Below are 15,369 nucleotides of genomic sequence, written 5' to 3'. Positions count from 1 at the left end.
TCTCCCTCTTCTCCTCCTCACCTTTTCTTCTCCGCCTTTCGAGCTATTTTCAGCATCATGCGAGGTAAAATTGTGAACACTTGTTGCTTAGTGACTAGCTGTCTTGTGATGCTGTGAGAGAGAGATTCTGAAAAAAAAAAAAAGGATAAAACCAGAGCTGCTGGTCATGCACTAACCCACTATACATGTAGTCGTTGCTAGGGAACCTTATGCTCCGTCCGCCTCACACCTTTTCAACACGACAATGCGTCTCTCATCACATGCTCTGGGTTATAATAAGCCGGCAGGCGAGCTTGGTGTTGGCTGAAACCATTTGAGCTGCGAGAATAAGTGTGTGCTGTCAAAACACACAAGACTGAAACGAACTTTTTAACCTTTCCAACAGCCGTTTGAGGAAAGGCTCCAACGCCGTCGGTAAATACAACACCGCTGTACTGCACGGTCATATCTTAAAGGTGGGCTGGATGTGTGTATGCGTGCAAACCTGTGAATAATAGTGAACAGGTCTTCAGTGGTGTGTGTTGCAGGTGTGCTAGCCAGTAAGTCGTCATCTGTCTCCTCTGCGATGTGGAGTACCGTCTTCTCATTGGTTGCCGAGTCATCTGAGCAAGACAGAGAAATCGTTGCAAAAGGTCATATTAATATATATATATTTTGGAAATTAAATATGTCTTGTTAAACACATCATATCTGCTCATTTCTGCAAGCTGTTTCGCCAAAGCTAATATTCAGAATATACGTGTACGTCCCTTGCAATTAAAGTAAATCTGACTCGGTTACACACAGAATCAGCTAATAATTGGATAATAATGATGAATGTCATCTTCACTGTTACAAACAGTGGGAACCGCTCTGTTTTGATTTGGTCCAATTTTAGAGCAATTGGGCTTGATTTGCTTCAAAACCTGCGAAATCTCCTCTGGCAGAATCAGGAGGTTATGCATCAAAGGCAGCGGGGAAGGATCCTAATCAAATGCTGCAGCTCTGACGGACTACCATTAAACACATGCATAGAAAATGACAAGAAAAAGGTCAGGAGTTCCGCAGCTTCTGTCAAAACGAGGCTAAGATCAAGCATCTATTAGCTAATATACGTTAGCAAATGCTGCGTGTAAGGTAGAGTTTTTTCATTAAGATTTAAGCTCCATGGTGGCAAATAGTGCTTCTTATTGGATCTCATATACATGACCTCTAAATACACAATCCTGCCTTTCTGTGATGTACTCCATTTTAATGTTTGCTCAGCTTTGCTGGTGTCTTTTGACATTACAGTTTAATGAGCATGAGCCTGTGCAGTGCAGACTGAATACCAAATTTCTGAAAGCTTCTCCTAAAACATACCTGCTCCAATCCCTGCGCTGGCCATTTTCTCTCCCAGCTCTGTGAGGGAGGAATCCTGCAGAGATGACTGAAGTGACGACTCTTTTGAACTCTCCTCGTCTGTTTCCAAGTGGTTTTCATCATGCTCTGGCATATCGGAAATGCTGGGGGCACTGGGAAACTCCTCTGGTGAGAATGCTCCCACAGGAGACCGAAGACCCACGGGGCTGTCGGCCTGTGGCGTCTGGCGTTCTGTGCTGCCATTGGTGGAGGAGTGGACAGACGTGGGAAGAAGTAGGACATTCGGCTTCTTGGGGACTGGAGGCGGAACCTGGAAAGAAACATCAAATCAGCATAGCCAAGAGTACAGCCAGGATATCTCTCAAATAAAGCATTTTCTGAGAGGTGTCTTCCTCACCTTGGGTTTCTTTTTGTCTGACAGCTCTGCTAGACAGGAGATTGTCATCCTTGAGGGGAGTGTCTTGCTCTTGTCCTGAAGCTCTGGAGCCTCCTGGTTACTGCAGGGAGAAGGGAGCGAGCCTCCGTCCTCTGGACCAAGACGGATCTCTGCGTCAAATTCAGGCTCCATCACTGGGTCTTCCAGGAGAGGCTGTGGATCTGGAAGAGGAGGGAGATCAAAGAGGGACTGGGAGTGGGGGAGGAATGGGTGATCATGGGGAGTTTGTGTAGCTGTGGCAAAATCTGGGAGAACAGAGGGACTTGTCGCGGTTTGTGGTGGAGGTTTCTTGGGTTTGGGTTTCTTCATGACTTTGTAGATGTTGCCTAGAGGCACAGGTCGGTCCACAGGTGAGGCAGGAGGTGAGTCGAGGGCTAGGGGGGAGGTGGAAGAGGGGGAAGGAGACTTGAGGAGCAGGTTTAGGGGCCGCTTGGGCAACGGAGGCTTGATGGCGACAGGTGGTTTGGGCTTTGGTAGGGTGGGCGGCGGGCTGGGATCCTCGCCTAGGTCTCGGCCATGCTGTTCTTCTTCGATGGTGTCAGATGCCCCATCAGGGCAGTCCTCCAAGTCACCACGAGAGACAGAGCGAAGCCGAATCGTCTTCAGCTCATTCTGGGTAACCACAGGCAATGCCTGTGATGAGCTGGGGCTGATTTTTCCCGGTTTTGCCGCTGTCGAGGTGTCAGAATGCCGTCTGCTGGCCTTTTGCTTTGGCTTGAGCGATGACAGCTCCAGATGTGCATTCCCAGGCATCTCAAAGGACAATCTAGACCTCGCAGCCGGGTCCTTGGGTGATGGTAGTGATGATTTCCTTTCTGGGATCTTTGGGCGCAACTTGCACCCCGATGCTCCGATTGTCGCTGTTGTCCCTGCTGCCATTTGACTGAGTGGAACAGTTGGGGTGGGAGTCTCTGACTGACTAGAATAGCCACTTGATGGGGACATAAGTCCTGGGGGTTTGAAGGGCGAGGATGCTTTGATGTCTGTTTCCATGGAGAGCTGCGAGGGTGAGGTGGCTCTGGAGGTGGAGGGAGAATCAAGCAGGGACTCCGAGCTGCCTCTGACTTTCATACATTCAATCACTGTGGTACCTGTTGCTGTGCTGGAGCCTGATAGAGACCTGGAGAAGAGAAAAGAGAACTCAGTGTATTTGTAGAGGAGAGAGAGAAAACTTCAGAAAATAAATAAAGTGTGGTTTCATTTTCTACCTGTAAGGGTCATTCTTCCACTCTCCCAGCTGCCAGTGAGTGGGGAAGGTCAGCTCTGTCTCTCCCTCCCTGTCTGGTGCCTGGACCTCCAGGCTTGGAGGTCCATCGTGGCCTCCTTGGACCAGCTCCCGCTCACCACCACTGGGTTTAGAGGAGTAGGACGAGCTGGGCAGGAGGAAATCGGGCTGGAAATCTGGGAAGTGGTCCCGGGGGATGTGCAGACTCTTTGGCCGTCCATCCCGGTAAAGACCACCTTCATGGTGGATTCTCCCCTCGGCTTCTCCGAGGTTCTTCATGAGAGAGACGCTCCTCACAGGAGGTGGCGGCTTGCGTTTGGATTTCTTAAGCGAGATGGAACGAGAGCGTAGGCGCAAGCGACCATCGCCGCTGTAGTCTGAAGCCGTGACGGAGATCGTGTCTGTGGTACTGGCACTGTCTTCGGAGCTGCCCCTCGGGTAGAGGAGGGCGTAGTTCTCACCCAAACCCAGGAAGTTATGATGCTGCTGTGGGTGGTCTGTTATTGCCATGGCGTTCCCGTTCCCTGTAGACAAGATGTTCCCATCTTGCTGGCCTAAACCACATTCTGTAAAGCAGAAGGAACCAGAATCTGTGGGTGTGGAAAGGGAACGCTCCCGGAACTTGAAGGCATTTGCTGCTGCTATAGAACGTGCTGATCTCTCCCGCCCTCTCACTGCCTCCCCAACTCCTCCTCCTCCTCCTCCTCCTCCTCCTCCTCCTCTCCCTCCATCTGCTGCAGCCCCTTCCGTCTCACTCCGCTTCTCCAACATCGCCGCTGCTTGTGAAACCCCTGGCATGCTATTCCCTCCTCTCCCGGAGAGGTGCGTCGACGATGCGAACGAACTGGAATGTGAGCTTGCCGACTGTCCAGAGCTCACCAGCATCACCCCTTCCTGCGAACCCCCAATGTTACCGATAATGCTGTGCTGTTTGGGCGGAACCGCTGGGCCTTTGTTCACGCTGTAATTGTAAGGCTCGTTCCATGCTCCGGGAGAAAAGGTGGAGCCCTTTGGTCCGTTCCAGGAAGCAGAGGGCGTGTTTGAGCACAGCAGCCCGGAGTGGTCCATGGCGTCTGGATGAAGTCGGTCCCGGTCACGCTGCTCCAAAATGTTATCTGTGGAGGACGACCAAGAGGGAGAATTAACAATGAAAGTCATTAGAGCAGAACTCCACCACAGTAGAGATCACTGTGTTGCTTATGAAAGCAGCAATAAGTCCTTTAGACCCACCAGCTGGTGGCCAGCTAACATATCCGTTCTCTGAAAGCAACAGATAATAAACCTTCAGATATTAAACAAAGGGAAAACATTTTCAGGATTCATTGCATTCGATTCACCACAAGACGTGAATGTTGGCTCTTTTATTTAAGTATTTTGACTCTCGTATGCGTTTGTATTCATTATTGAATGATTCATCTCAGATGCTCCTGCGATGCTCCTGGATTATATACTATCTTGCTGCACTGGGTCGAACAAATTACACAAATATCGTATTGTTATAGTTAATCTTCATTTGATTTAAAAACAAAATCCATTTTCAGGTAAATTGTAATTTTAGATATTCTGCTTTATCTCTGCTGGCCACATTAAGATCTTATTCAGGTTCAAGTGTTTGCATGAAACGTTTGTATCCCGCGATTGAGTATCTCTGTTGCAGCGAATAAACCATTTTTGTATGAAATGATCCTGGCTGCCGGCAACACCATCCTTCACTGAGCAAAACAGATTACTGCAAATACAGGGTAAAGAAATGATTAACCCAGTATTAATCTCGGTGGTGTTCTTTGTTAAATACAAAATTTGGTGGAAGAAAAAGAGAAAGAAACACGATTAAGATGTTTTCCTGCCACAGTGACCCCTTTTCGCATGGGATTAAGCCGCGTAGGAGTATGAACAACACCAGATTAATCCAACAAAGATGACACAAAAACACAAATAAACGCAGATCAAATTAATCAATCACTGCAAAATTAAAAATAAATCTTTGATCTTTTTACCTTTGTGTCACTGAAACATTGATTTAAACTATCAGAATCACACAAAAAAGATGTCATCGTCTCATCTCTGCCTGCTCCCACCCTATGAAACGAGATCTGCACCACAGCAACAACAGAAAGAATAAACTAAACTCCGGAGGAGGTGGAGAGCTTCCTTTAATGGCCACACACACCTGCAGGTAAGGTTGTGTCGAGGTCAGAGTGTGTCTTCCTCAGGGGGAGGTTCTGGTGGAAGGTGTCCGTGACAGGTTCCAGGGAGCGGGGCTGGTGGGGGAAGGGGTCCCCCGGAGAGGGGGATGGGGACGGGGAGTGCTGGAGGAGGTCGACACCGTGGAATTTCCCTCCTCCCCCTTCACCTGGAGGAGAAAGAGAGGAATGCGGGGGTCAGCGAGAGGAAGGGGGGAGCAATTTCACTCGACGCAGTAAATTCAATAAAACACTAAATCCAATCACGGTGTCGACATGGCAGCAGGTATTCGATTATGGCTGTGAATAAACCCGGCTTGTCCCACTCAGGTTGAAAGAGGGACGGACCGAGAAGGACATGACGAGGAGAAACTGCATTTGAATAACGTGGCTGAAACGTACTGAAATGCATTTGAAGTCGCACTGTGTCAAAATGTGCTAACTTCCCAGAGTTCAAAAGGAATGCAGCTTAACACGGCTGCACGCACGAGTCATTGTTTTAGTTTGTGGAATCAGTGTGATTGATGATTCCAAGGATTCACAGGAAGTTCTGCCGAAAGGTCAGCGAGGAAGTTCTTTTCTTTCACATTTGATGTCTTCTTGTAAAACAGTGCAGCCTTGTCATTTTCACCAAACGACAGCTTTTTCTTTGCAACAGAAACAACATTTTCATTCAGTGATTACTTACAATCACTTCCACTCTGCAGTTTTTTTTTTGTTAAATCATTAAAACCCTGAACTTCCAGCAGATGTTTCACAATGAAACTCCGCGAGGGAAAGGAGGGACTGTGCCCGCTGAACTGCTGTAATACTGAAACATCTGTGCGATGTAGTACTCATCAGGATGTGCAATTCAAACTCGCTGGATTCATCAAACTCAAACTCAAACTACCTGGAGGCCGCTGGCCAAACTGTTCCCTCGAAATCTGAAACCAAGACTTAATTGGTGACCTTACGAAATGCTTTGCTTGAGGATTTCTGGACTTCTTGTTACCTGATTGTTGGTTTAATAGGTTTCTTGCATGCAAAGAGAACGTGACAGTGGTGTAAGGGCCCGTCTGAACAGCCTCTTTCTTCCTGTCACCACACTCTCACATGTGCAGTCTATTTTTAATCCACAGTGATTTACAGCAGATGCTGCTGAGAAACCTGCTGCTCTGTTGTATCTGCTGTCCTTCTGATGTCTCGTCTGGATGGACAGTAATCCAATGAGGCAGCAGGTACCTACTTGATTACAATGACATGCAGCGGCGTCTCTCACCCGGCTGCATAACTCAGTCAGGCTTCTATTAAGCCATCAGCTTCGGTTTATAGCCACAGTCACATCGGATGCAGCCTACGGCCGAAATTGATCCCCTACAACAGAACGATGCCGTGCGGTGAAGTTTTCTTCTCCTCGGTGAGAAAAGACTGGGATGTTCAATCAGACAGACAAAAAACACACACTCAAGCGCACACACATAAAATCAATGAGGCAAAACAGAAGATGAATCAAATGAAGCGGAATCGATGAAAAAGTGTGCTGCCGTTGTGCCACCAGCGCCAAAACAACCCGACTTAAAGGACCAGTGCAGCGTTTATTGTGCTGCCGCTGACTTTAACGGGTATCGGCGAGCAAAACAAAGCAAAACACCGACATGCTGCTTTTTGTTCCGTCGTCCTTGTTTCGTCAAATTCAATAACTGCTTCTTTTACGAACCATAAAGCAACACGGTGATGAATGCGAGGCCAAAAACAAAGCGTAGGAAACGGCGTGCGGCTCAGCCAACGAACCTTCCTCTTCCTGTCTGTCTACCTGTTCGTGCGTCTGTCTTCTCGCCGCCTCCTGAGGGGGTTTCAGTCACAGACGTCTCCACCCCGCCCTCCCTCCATTTTGTTTCCGCTTGTGTCCCTGTTGCAGCGCCGTGTATGAATTATACATCCAAGCATTGAACAACACAGAATTACAAATGTTTGAGCAATCTGAGAGAGCAAAGAGTAAGCTAATAGACGCGACATGATAACGTTCCCAGCACAAAACAACTGCAGCGAGGAAAAACAACCAATTAAGGTCATTGATGCAGGTTTTATCCAATTATCCAGAACAAATTGTGAGTTTTGTCACAGAGCAAAGCTCATCACGCACTGTTGTGCTGATGCTCATCCAGCCTGTTCTCACCTCTGACCACGGCCTCATCAGTGATGGAGGTGTTTTGCCGTTTGCAGCCAATGGAAATCACTTATCAAACTTATTAAAGGGATGAGTCACTTTCCTCAGTTCTGTTAAAGGTTGACGAATTAGAGCCGATGATAATGATCATCTGTTAACACCTAGGACTCATCTACAACGATGTTAACTGCATTATAAAAAAGCACATCAAGTTTCAGATGGTAAAAAAATGTGTGGTTGGTTGGAGAAACACAGCTGCTTTTCAACATTTTGAATGACTTGGTTTGCATTGGTTAACTGGAGTATAAACAGCTGCATGTAAACAGGAATATTAGAGGAATATCTGTTTTCATTGGCTTCGTAAACAGCTCAGTAAGTACGGCAAAAAACGGAACATTTGTGCATGAAATCGAATTCATTGTTAGCCCAAATCTAATTACTGCAGAGCAGAATTCAGAGTAGTTGCTCATTAAACATGGTTCAGGTGATTTTCAGTTAAATTTGGCTGAAATGTGAAACTTTTTTCCAGCGTCGAGGTCACATGCGGCCAAGCCTCGCAGCGACGACGACGCGTCCAGTCATCTGAATCTGCTTCATGATGAAACACCGACTGCACAGTCTTCTGACCCGCAAGTCACGAAATGAAAGATGAAAGTCAGGAGGGCTGGGAGCGTCTCCAACAGGTGGGGATGTTTTTTGCACAGAAGCCAGAAATCTAATTTCCTGGTTAGATAAAAAATAAATCACTGGTTTAATTGAGTCTCATCAGCTCTGGCTGATGCGTGTCATGAGGAGTTACCGGAGGACAGAAGAGTCTTCCTGTCTCTTTAAGGATCTTTCCACCTGTTCCTCTGCTTCCGTCTCTTTATCTTTTCATCTCTCCATCTCTTCAACCATCTACTGGCATCAGTCATTCATCCTGTGTCTATTTTTCCAACAATCTGTCAGTTTAGCTCATTCACTGAGAGCCATTCAGCGGCCACCGCATGAATAAATGAGTGTTTGGGCTGAGACGTCTACAGAAGCCGAGCTGTGACTCAGCCAATGAGCAGGGCTAAATCTGACTTCCTGTCTGGCTGTCATGCATTCACACACTTCCTGCTGGACTGCATGTCTCTTTAATCCCGAATTCATTATGGCAAAGGGGCAATTTTCAGTCTCTTTGGGTGACAAACATGTAACCTTCATGTGCACGCAGTCACGTTTACCGCCGCCTTCCTTTCACAACGGCGTCCTCGTTCTCGGTCGGCCTCGTGTCTGACAGAGCTGGCGCTCAGAGGTTGGGAGTCTTTGTGTTGCTCCTGCAGCCATAAATAATAGACACTATTTCAACTATCAGCAGCCTTCACCACAGAGACAGGATGATGATTCATTCATCGTAATGTCTCCTCGGCACGGCCCTGCTTTGCTGCCTGCTGGGAGTGTTCAGGCAGCTGTGGATGAGCTGGACTCTTGTCCCGAATCAAAGGACACGGCTTTAATCCCCCAAGTCAAAAACTCCTCGTTGACTTCATCACTTTCTTCACGACAGCGACTCCCCCGTCAGTGTTTTGACATCAAAATTCTGTAACCTCCAAACAATCAGGAGTGGGATACACAGAATCTTAAGCCCAAATGTATGAAGTGATGAAGATCCTTGCCTCTAAATGACGACCCCAGGCTCATTCCCAAGACGTGAAACACCAACATTTTGTTTCTGTTTGAGACACACCAGTCAACTACCTCCAGCATAAACCCATCTGTGATGACAGTAGATAACTGCTCCATAAGACAAGGTGGAAAAACTGGTGCCTCAAGCTGACTTCCTGACTGAACGACGCTGAAGAGGACCATGTGATACAGTCGAAAGCTCCACAGCATGGAGACCTTGCGTGGAGATTTTTCTGTGAACAGAAGTCATATCACCTTTTTCTGTGGCTGCCTGCCTGCAGCTCTACTGTATAGACCCAAAATAAACCTAAGACAGCCATAACTCATGCAGGCGACGGGTTTTTAAAGTTTAAAAACCCTGCTGGATTGAATTAGAGATGCATTCATGCTGCTGCCCAGCGTTGGATTCTTGTGACAAAGGGCAGGATGTGCAGCCAATAGGATTTGCTGCAGTCCTGAAAAGTTCCTCCCCTGTCAGATTCCTGGTAGACGGAGGCGTTCCAGGTAAACTGAGCGGATTAGAGCGTCTGCGGCTCAGCAGCATGAATGCATGCCTGCGCTCCCTTCACTGACACTCTGCATTCAGAACTGCATTCACAAAACGCTTCTTTTATGGTCGAACACTTTTTCATGTAAATGCCAAAATTTGCAAGCTATTAACCCGCCTGTCTGCCAGCCAGGTTTTTTGTAGAATCGATCACATTTAATGTTTATTAAAAGAGCAGCACATAGAAAACATGCCAATCATAACAGCATCTCTCATTTTAACCAGGTGAAAATCCAAGTCTGCTTGTTTTCACTCAGGAAAGTAACCAGCTGACTGCACACAACCTCTGTCTGCCTTTTCCTTTCTACCTGCTTGTCCTTGCAGTGTCGCGAGCTGCTTGTGTTTCAGTTCACAACCATGAAGTTCTACATTTAGACGAGATCCCTGTCGGAAATCAACAGATGGTCTTGATGTTAAAATTAATGAATGAAATCCCAAAATATCATCACCAGCTCGTGTGTCCAAACCAAACTGGACGTACATTTTTACAATTTCCCCTCAGGACGAGTTAAACGTGCCGAAAGTTGATCAAATTTCCGAATTTACGCCGCGAGAGCACAACAGACGATAAGCATACATGGATAAACGTCTTACCCTGTCTGTCCGCCTGTCTGTCTCTCAGCCTGTGCTGCATTCACATCTTCACTGCCTACAGTACTTCAGTCATTCATGAAAACTGCCGGAGCGAGATGTGCACAAACGGAGAGAAAGAGTGCAGGAGGAAGAGGAGGGGAAGTGGGAGGAGGAGTGGAGCAGTGACAAAATGTTCTCTCATTATCCTTCATTCATTATTCTCTCATCCCGTGTCCCTCCATCCATCTCTTGTCCCCTTCTGTCTGTCCTCAACCTGCATTGTCTCTGTCTGTCCTCTTCACCTCTCCGCTCTCCTTCCCTTCTTCTGGCTTCAGTTTCGCTCGCACGCTCGCTTCCTCTCTTCTCCTTCGCTACTGTTCCTCTCTTTTTTTTTTTTTTTTTTCCTCCTTCTTCTTTTTTTAGGGAGGAGAGAGGAAGAGTGGCGAGTTACCATGGCAACAGCAAGCTGGCTGCAAGCTACCTGTTCGCTGGTTTACGGAGGGAAGAGAGAGACGGAGACGGCGTGGAGGAGGGACGGAGGGGTGTTTGTCAAATAAATCCCACGAAAATACCAAAACCATCAGGGGCTCACGAACATCGTGTGCAGCCACAGTCTGACGTGATGATGATGATGATGATGATGATGATGATGTCTTCTTCATCTGAGCTCCACTGCTGTCCAAAAACTATTAAAAACACATCAGTGAGTCACGCTGTTGCACCGGTTGACCTGCTCCTGCGTTAGCATTAGCACGGACGCTGCGGGTTATTCTGACTCAATGCTGCTGGAAACACTCAGCGGTTCTCAACCTGGGGCCCGAGGACCCCGCTGGGATCCTTGAATGGGTTCCAGTGGGCCCCCAGAAGAATGGCCGATACTTTCACTGAGCAGAAGATAGAAGATTCTTTCTTCATAGAGCGTCATGGATTAACTTTTAGCAGACGGGGAAGCCACAGATCTTATCACATATGGAGCCGCAGCCTGATGTGGATTAATCTGCACTGAAGCACCGACTGAGTATTAATCCACAGCTGAAAGTAGTCCCGAACAAATGCACCTTTCTGATTCCTGTTTGAGTAACATTTGATAAAAACTACAGTGGCCAGCTGTTGCAGGACATCACTGAGCCTTAAAGAGACGAAACCACAACGCCGTGACCCATTTTTTAAGATTTACGTCTTCAGGGGGAGCCAATGGGCTCGAGGCTGGGAGGCACAGGCGGGAGGAGGAAGTGGGAACGAGTTTAGAGACGGAAAAACCCAGTGTTGGTTTTGGTCTTTTCGAGGCATTTGTTGACAAGAAAAACACACGATGAAGTCAGTGTTGTCCTCAAACTATTCCTCTCTCTCTCTCTCCTCTAACTCCATTATCTCACTACCTCTCTCTCCCACCTCCTTCTCTGCCTCCTTCCGTCTTCCTCTCTCTGTTTCTATCCCTTTCTCTCCGAAGGAAGCGAATACCCACCAAGTACAACGCCACAGGCATGCATCATTATACCTGACCTTCTACTCCTCTACACAGTGGGTGAGGAGGGGGAGAGAGGGACAGAGGGGGAGAGAGAGCAGGAGAGAGAGACAAAGAGACAGAGAGGTATTAAACTATGGACGGATATCCGCGAGAAGGAGGGGAGAGGCACCCAGTGACGAAGCAGTTGCTATGCCAAAAACCAGGAGGACCAAGCACACACACATGTGCACGTGCACACATGCAAAGACACACACACACACACACACACACACACACGCAAAGTAAACAAAGGGGGAGGCTTGGTTGAGACGAGTGGAAGCAGGAGTGTCAGAACGATGTTGCTGAGGATGACCACAGCATACTAACAGCTCTGACAGCGCACACATGCACACACACGCGCGCACACACACACACACACACACACACACACATGCACACAGACACACACACACACACAAAGACCAAGCTCACAAGCAAAGCTGACTGCTGGAGATGGGCGAGGGCGATAGCAAACGGGATCACAAGAAGAAAATGTTCTCGACGTCAAATCCTGTTCCTGCCGCATTTTCACCCTTAAAGCTCAAACTTGTGTCAAGTGTGAGTTTGTGTGTGTGTGTGTGTGTGTGTGTGTGTGTGCGTGTGTGTGTGTGTGTGTGTGAGTTACGGCTCCTGGCGCAAATATGCAAACCGTTGAAGCAACGAGGGAACCTGCACGCAGAGAACAAGACGTTTCTGGCTGCGTTTGAGAACATCTGTTGTCTCTTTATGTCCTTCATGACGATCTCACTGTAACGACGGAGCTGCTGTCTAACCGACCGGAGAGCTACTCCAGGTCTGATTCCTGGACGAGTTATCGATCAGCGGTCGCTCTTCTGCGAGGCTGACGCTGACAAAAACATTAAACCTCAAAGGCCTGAGGTGAAGCCAAACGTCGGGGATTCCTGTGTCTCGACAGATGAATCCAAAGTAATCAGCATCAGCCGGTCCTTGGTGTCAAATGGACCTCGGAGCCTTCGGCGGCCTGCGCACGAACAGAAACTGCCGTCTCACATCGCTGTTGCTGTCAAGCTTTGGGGACACGCTGCTAAAGAGGGGCTTACAAGCCAACATGGGGCCCATTTTTAGCAGAATATGGCCGAATCAAAGTTACAAGTCCCCTCGAAGGAGAGCAAAATTCAGTCATTCTGCACTTCCCTTCAGTTTAATTTCCCACGACTCTCACTTTTACAACTGTCACAGAAAAACCAGCTCCCCTGAGAACAACGCAGAAAGTGTGAATCCAGATTTTGCTCAGAGGCGTCAAGTGTGTAGAACAAAGTCACCAATGTTTTTTTTTTATTTTACTACAGTAAACCAACGACGGCAAAGGAAAATAAGGCTCAGTTTAACCGTTAACTCGGCACATTACATCCTGTGCGTCCGAGTCAGACATCCAGAGCCGTCAACAGCTTCCAGCGCTGCTTAATTTCCAATACAACCTCATCCTGGGGGATAATATATTTAATTTTAGATTATTTGTCAGAGAACTTTCATATTGAGGTCATAAATTCTCATAAAACCATGTAACGCTTGAAGGCATCTGGCTGTGGCCAACGCATTGCCAGCCATCGCTCACCTTCCCCGCTGACAGCACTGCAATCATCCTCCATCAAAGCCTTCTCCAGTGTCACTGCTACCCGCTCGCTGATCATGTGACCTTTAGAACAACGATTATTTTGATATTGGTTCTTCTACGGATTGTTCTTGTGATTAATTGATTTAAAATGTCGGGTAACGGTGCTGATAACAAACTCCCAGAGCCCGAGGTAACGTCTTCAAAGTGCTCACAGGGCTACTGAAAAGTCGTTGCCACGCTTACATCCATGGCAGCTCCACCTTCTTGTCCAAACATGGCCACTTCTGGCTCCAATAAACCAAGATGGCGACACCCGTAATGATAAACTTGAGGCTTCAAAACGGCAAACAAAACGGTGACATCATGGCGGCTCTGTCCACTGCTTGTTATGCAGTCTATGAATTTCACATTTGAGAGGCGCACGTGTGACCTTTTTGCTCGATAATAGACTTAAACACTCCGTCCTACGCCCGAATGCTGCTCGATGTCCTGTCAATCAATGAATCAACTAATCAGCTGAGCGCTGTCACCATCAGCAAAGCCTGAGCGTTCACACATTTGGATAATCGCCACTGCTTCACTGGCTGGACGCCAGTCGCCTGCGTTTACATGTACGTATTTAAATACAGCAAACTCTTTTACTACTTAGATGGCTGAGGATCAGTCTCTGGCAGGCCATGAAACATTCATGAATCCCCTGAGATACTGTAGCTGTGCCAGGCCAAGGACTTCTAAGGCAGGAACCAGGAAATATTATGCTGTCTATACTGATTTTGTCCAGAATTTCCGTGCAGCGCTACCTCAAAGACTTTGTTACGGTGAAAACATCCTGGAGGTGCACATAATGCCGCTGCAAAGACTTTGAATCTGTTGCATATCATCACCTTTGCTGTCTCTCGCCTACAGTGGTCTATACAAAAAGGGCAGAACGCAGAAAAGGAGCTTTCAAAAACACCTCCGTCACCTCAAAGAGATACCTTTGCATCAGCTGCTCCTGAATGCTGCCTTCATCACAAAGCACACAGAGGTCACGTCCTCAATTTCAAGTCGGTGTGTACTTGTCATACGCCCCTGCAATTCATTTGAGAAAAGAGTAAACCGAAGCTCAAAGCTAAATTAGCCACCGACCAGACTGTTCTCATCCCCAGGTTGTCAAATACAGAGTGAAACTCAGGGTGGGTGGATGGACCAAACACCGGACCTCCACCCAGGACGCTGGGTTTGTCGTACCTGTGACGTCGAGCGGCAAAAAGTGACCCGGCGTGCGTCTCCCGAGGTGCCAGCGTGGTTTCTCTGCGACAGGTGGTCCGACGGTAGCGGAGGTGGTGGTGCTGCTGCTGCTGTTGTTGCTGCTCCAGCCCAGCGGGGGGCGGTCTGAGCCGCAGGGCGACGGGGTCGGCGAGGGAGACGGGTCGGTCACGGACCTCAGGCCAAACACCGAGGAGGTGGTTTCATCTTCGTAGAGCTGTTTGGACGCCGGCTGGAGGAAGGAGAGAAGGACGTGGTGAGCAGGTGGAGCTTTCAGAAAAGAGCTTTGACCAGCGAGCGCTAGCTTCAATGCTTTCGGTACGTCAGCGGTTCTCAGACTTTTACTGACCATGCGTTCAAGTTCTTTGAAAGTTCAGATTTTGGTTTCATGAAAAAGAGACAATAGGGGTTTTTTCCTTTAAATTGTTGCCATTGGCTCAAACCCAAAAAACCCCAAATAAACTCTAAATTCAATTAAAGCAAAAAATCAATACGACCGGAAAGCTGGAGGAGGCGAGGCTGCCTGGCGGAGGTCATCTACTCATCTACCTCCACCAAAACAAATTGTTTTGTCCTCTTTAAGCTGCTTCAGTGCCAGCCAGAGAAAGAACGGGTAAGTAGATAAGAAGTGAAGAGTGGAAGAAAGAGAGACCAAGAGAGCAAAAGCATTTCAGGAAATAAACACAGCGCACGTCTCATTTTTACCTGTCTTTAGTTAGAGGAGAGAATTATCGTGAAAGAAAGAAAAATGTGAGCTCAAAGGTGATGATTCACATTTTTATAGCTGTTGAAGAGAAGCAGAGATCACAGAGAAGAAGAGGAAGAAAAGGCAGAAATATGGGAAACAACTGTTTCGACCTGATTGGCCAGCAGGGACAGAGGCTGACAGGGAGCGGAGGCAGCAAGGTGTAATCCCAGCTGGGAGGCATCTGTC

The 15,369-nt window shown here is 47.8% G+C and overlaps 1 protein-coding gene across 4 annotated transcripts in view; it reads right to left on the bottom strand.

Moving 5' to 3' along the window:
* Positions 1-15,369, bottom strand: part of nhsl2 (NHS-like 2) — a 129,394-nt gene that overhangs the window by 5,572 nt on the left and 108,453 nt on the right. For all 4 annotated transcript variants that reach the window (XM_076725186.1, XM_076725187.1, XM_076725188.1 and 1 more), the window contains 6 exons: positions 14,418-14,667; positions 5,173-5,355; positions 2,986-4,117; positions 1,739-2,897; positions 1,342-1,651; positions 485-602 (listed from right to left, as the gene is read on the bottom strand). In XM_076725186.1, coding sequence (XP_076581301.1) covers positions 485-602; positions 1,342-1,651; positions 1,739-2,897; positions 2,986-4,117; positions 5,173-5,355; positions 14,418-14,667 — 3,152 coding nt within the window. The remainder of the gene's footprint in view (positions 1-484; positions 603-1,341; positions 1,652-1,738; positions 2,898-2,985; positions 4,118-5,172; positions 5,356-14,417; positions 14,668-15,369) is intronic.

The sequence above is a fragment of the Chaetodon auriga genome, chromosome 24 (assembly GCF_051107435.1).
Source record: "Chaetodon auriga isolate fChaAug3 chromosome 24, fChaAug3.hap1, whole genome shotgun sequence".
NCBI lineage: Eukaryota > Metazoa > Chordata > Actinopteri > Chaetodontiformes > Chaetodontidae > Chaetodon > Chaetodon auriga.
The sequence above is the reverse complement of the archived record's forward strand: the minus strand, read 5'-3'. Positions and strand labels throughout refer to the sequence as shown.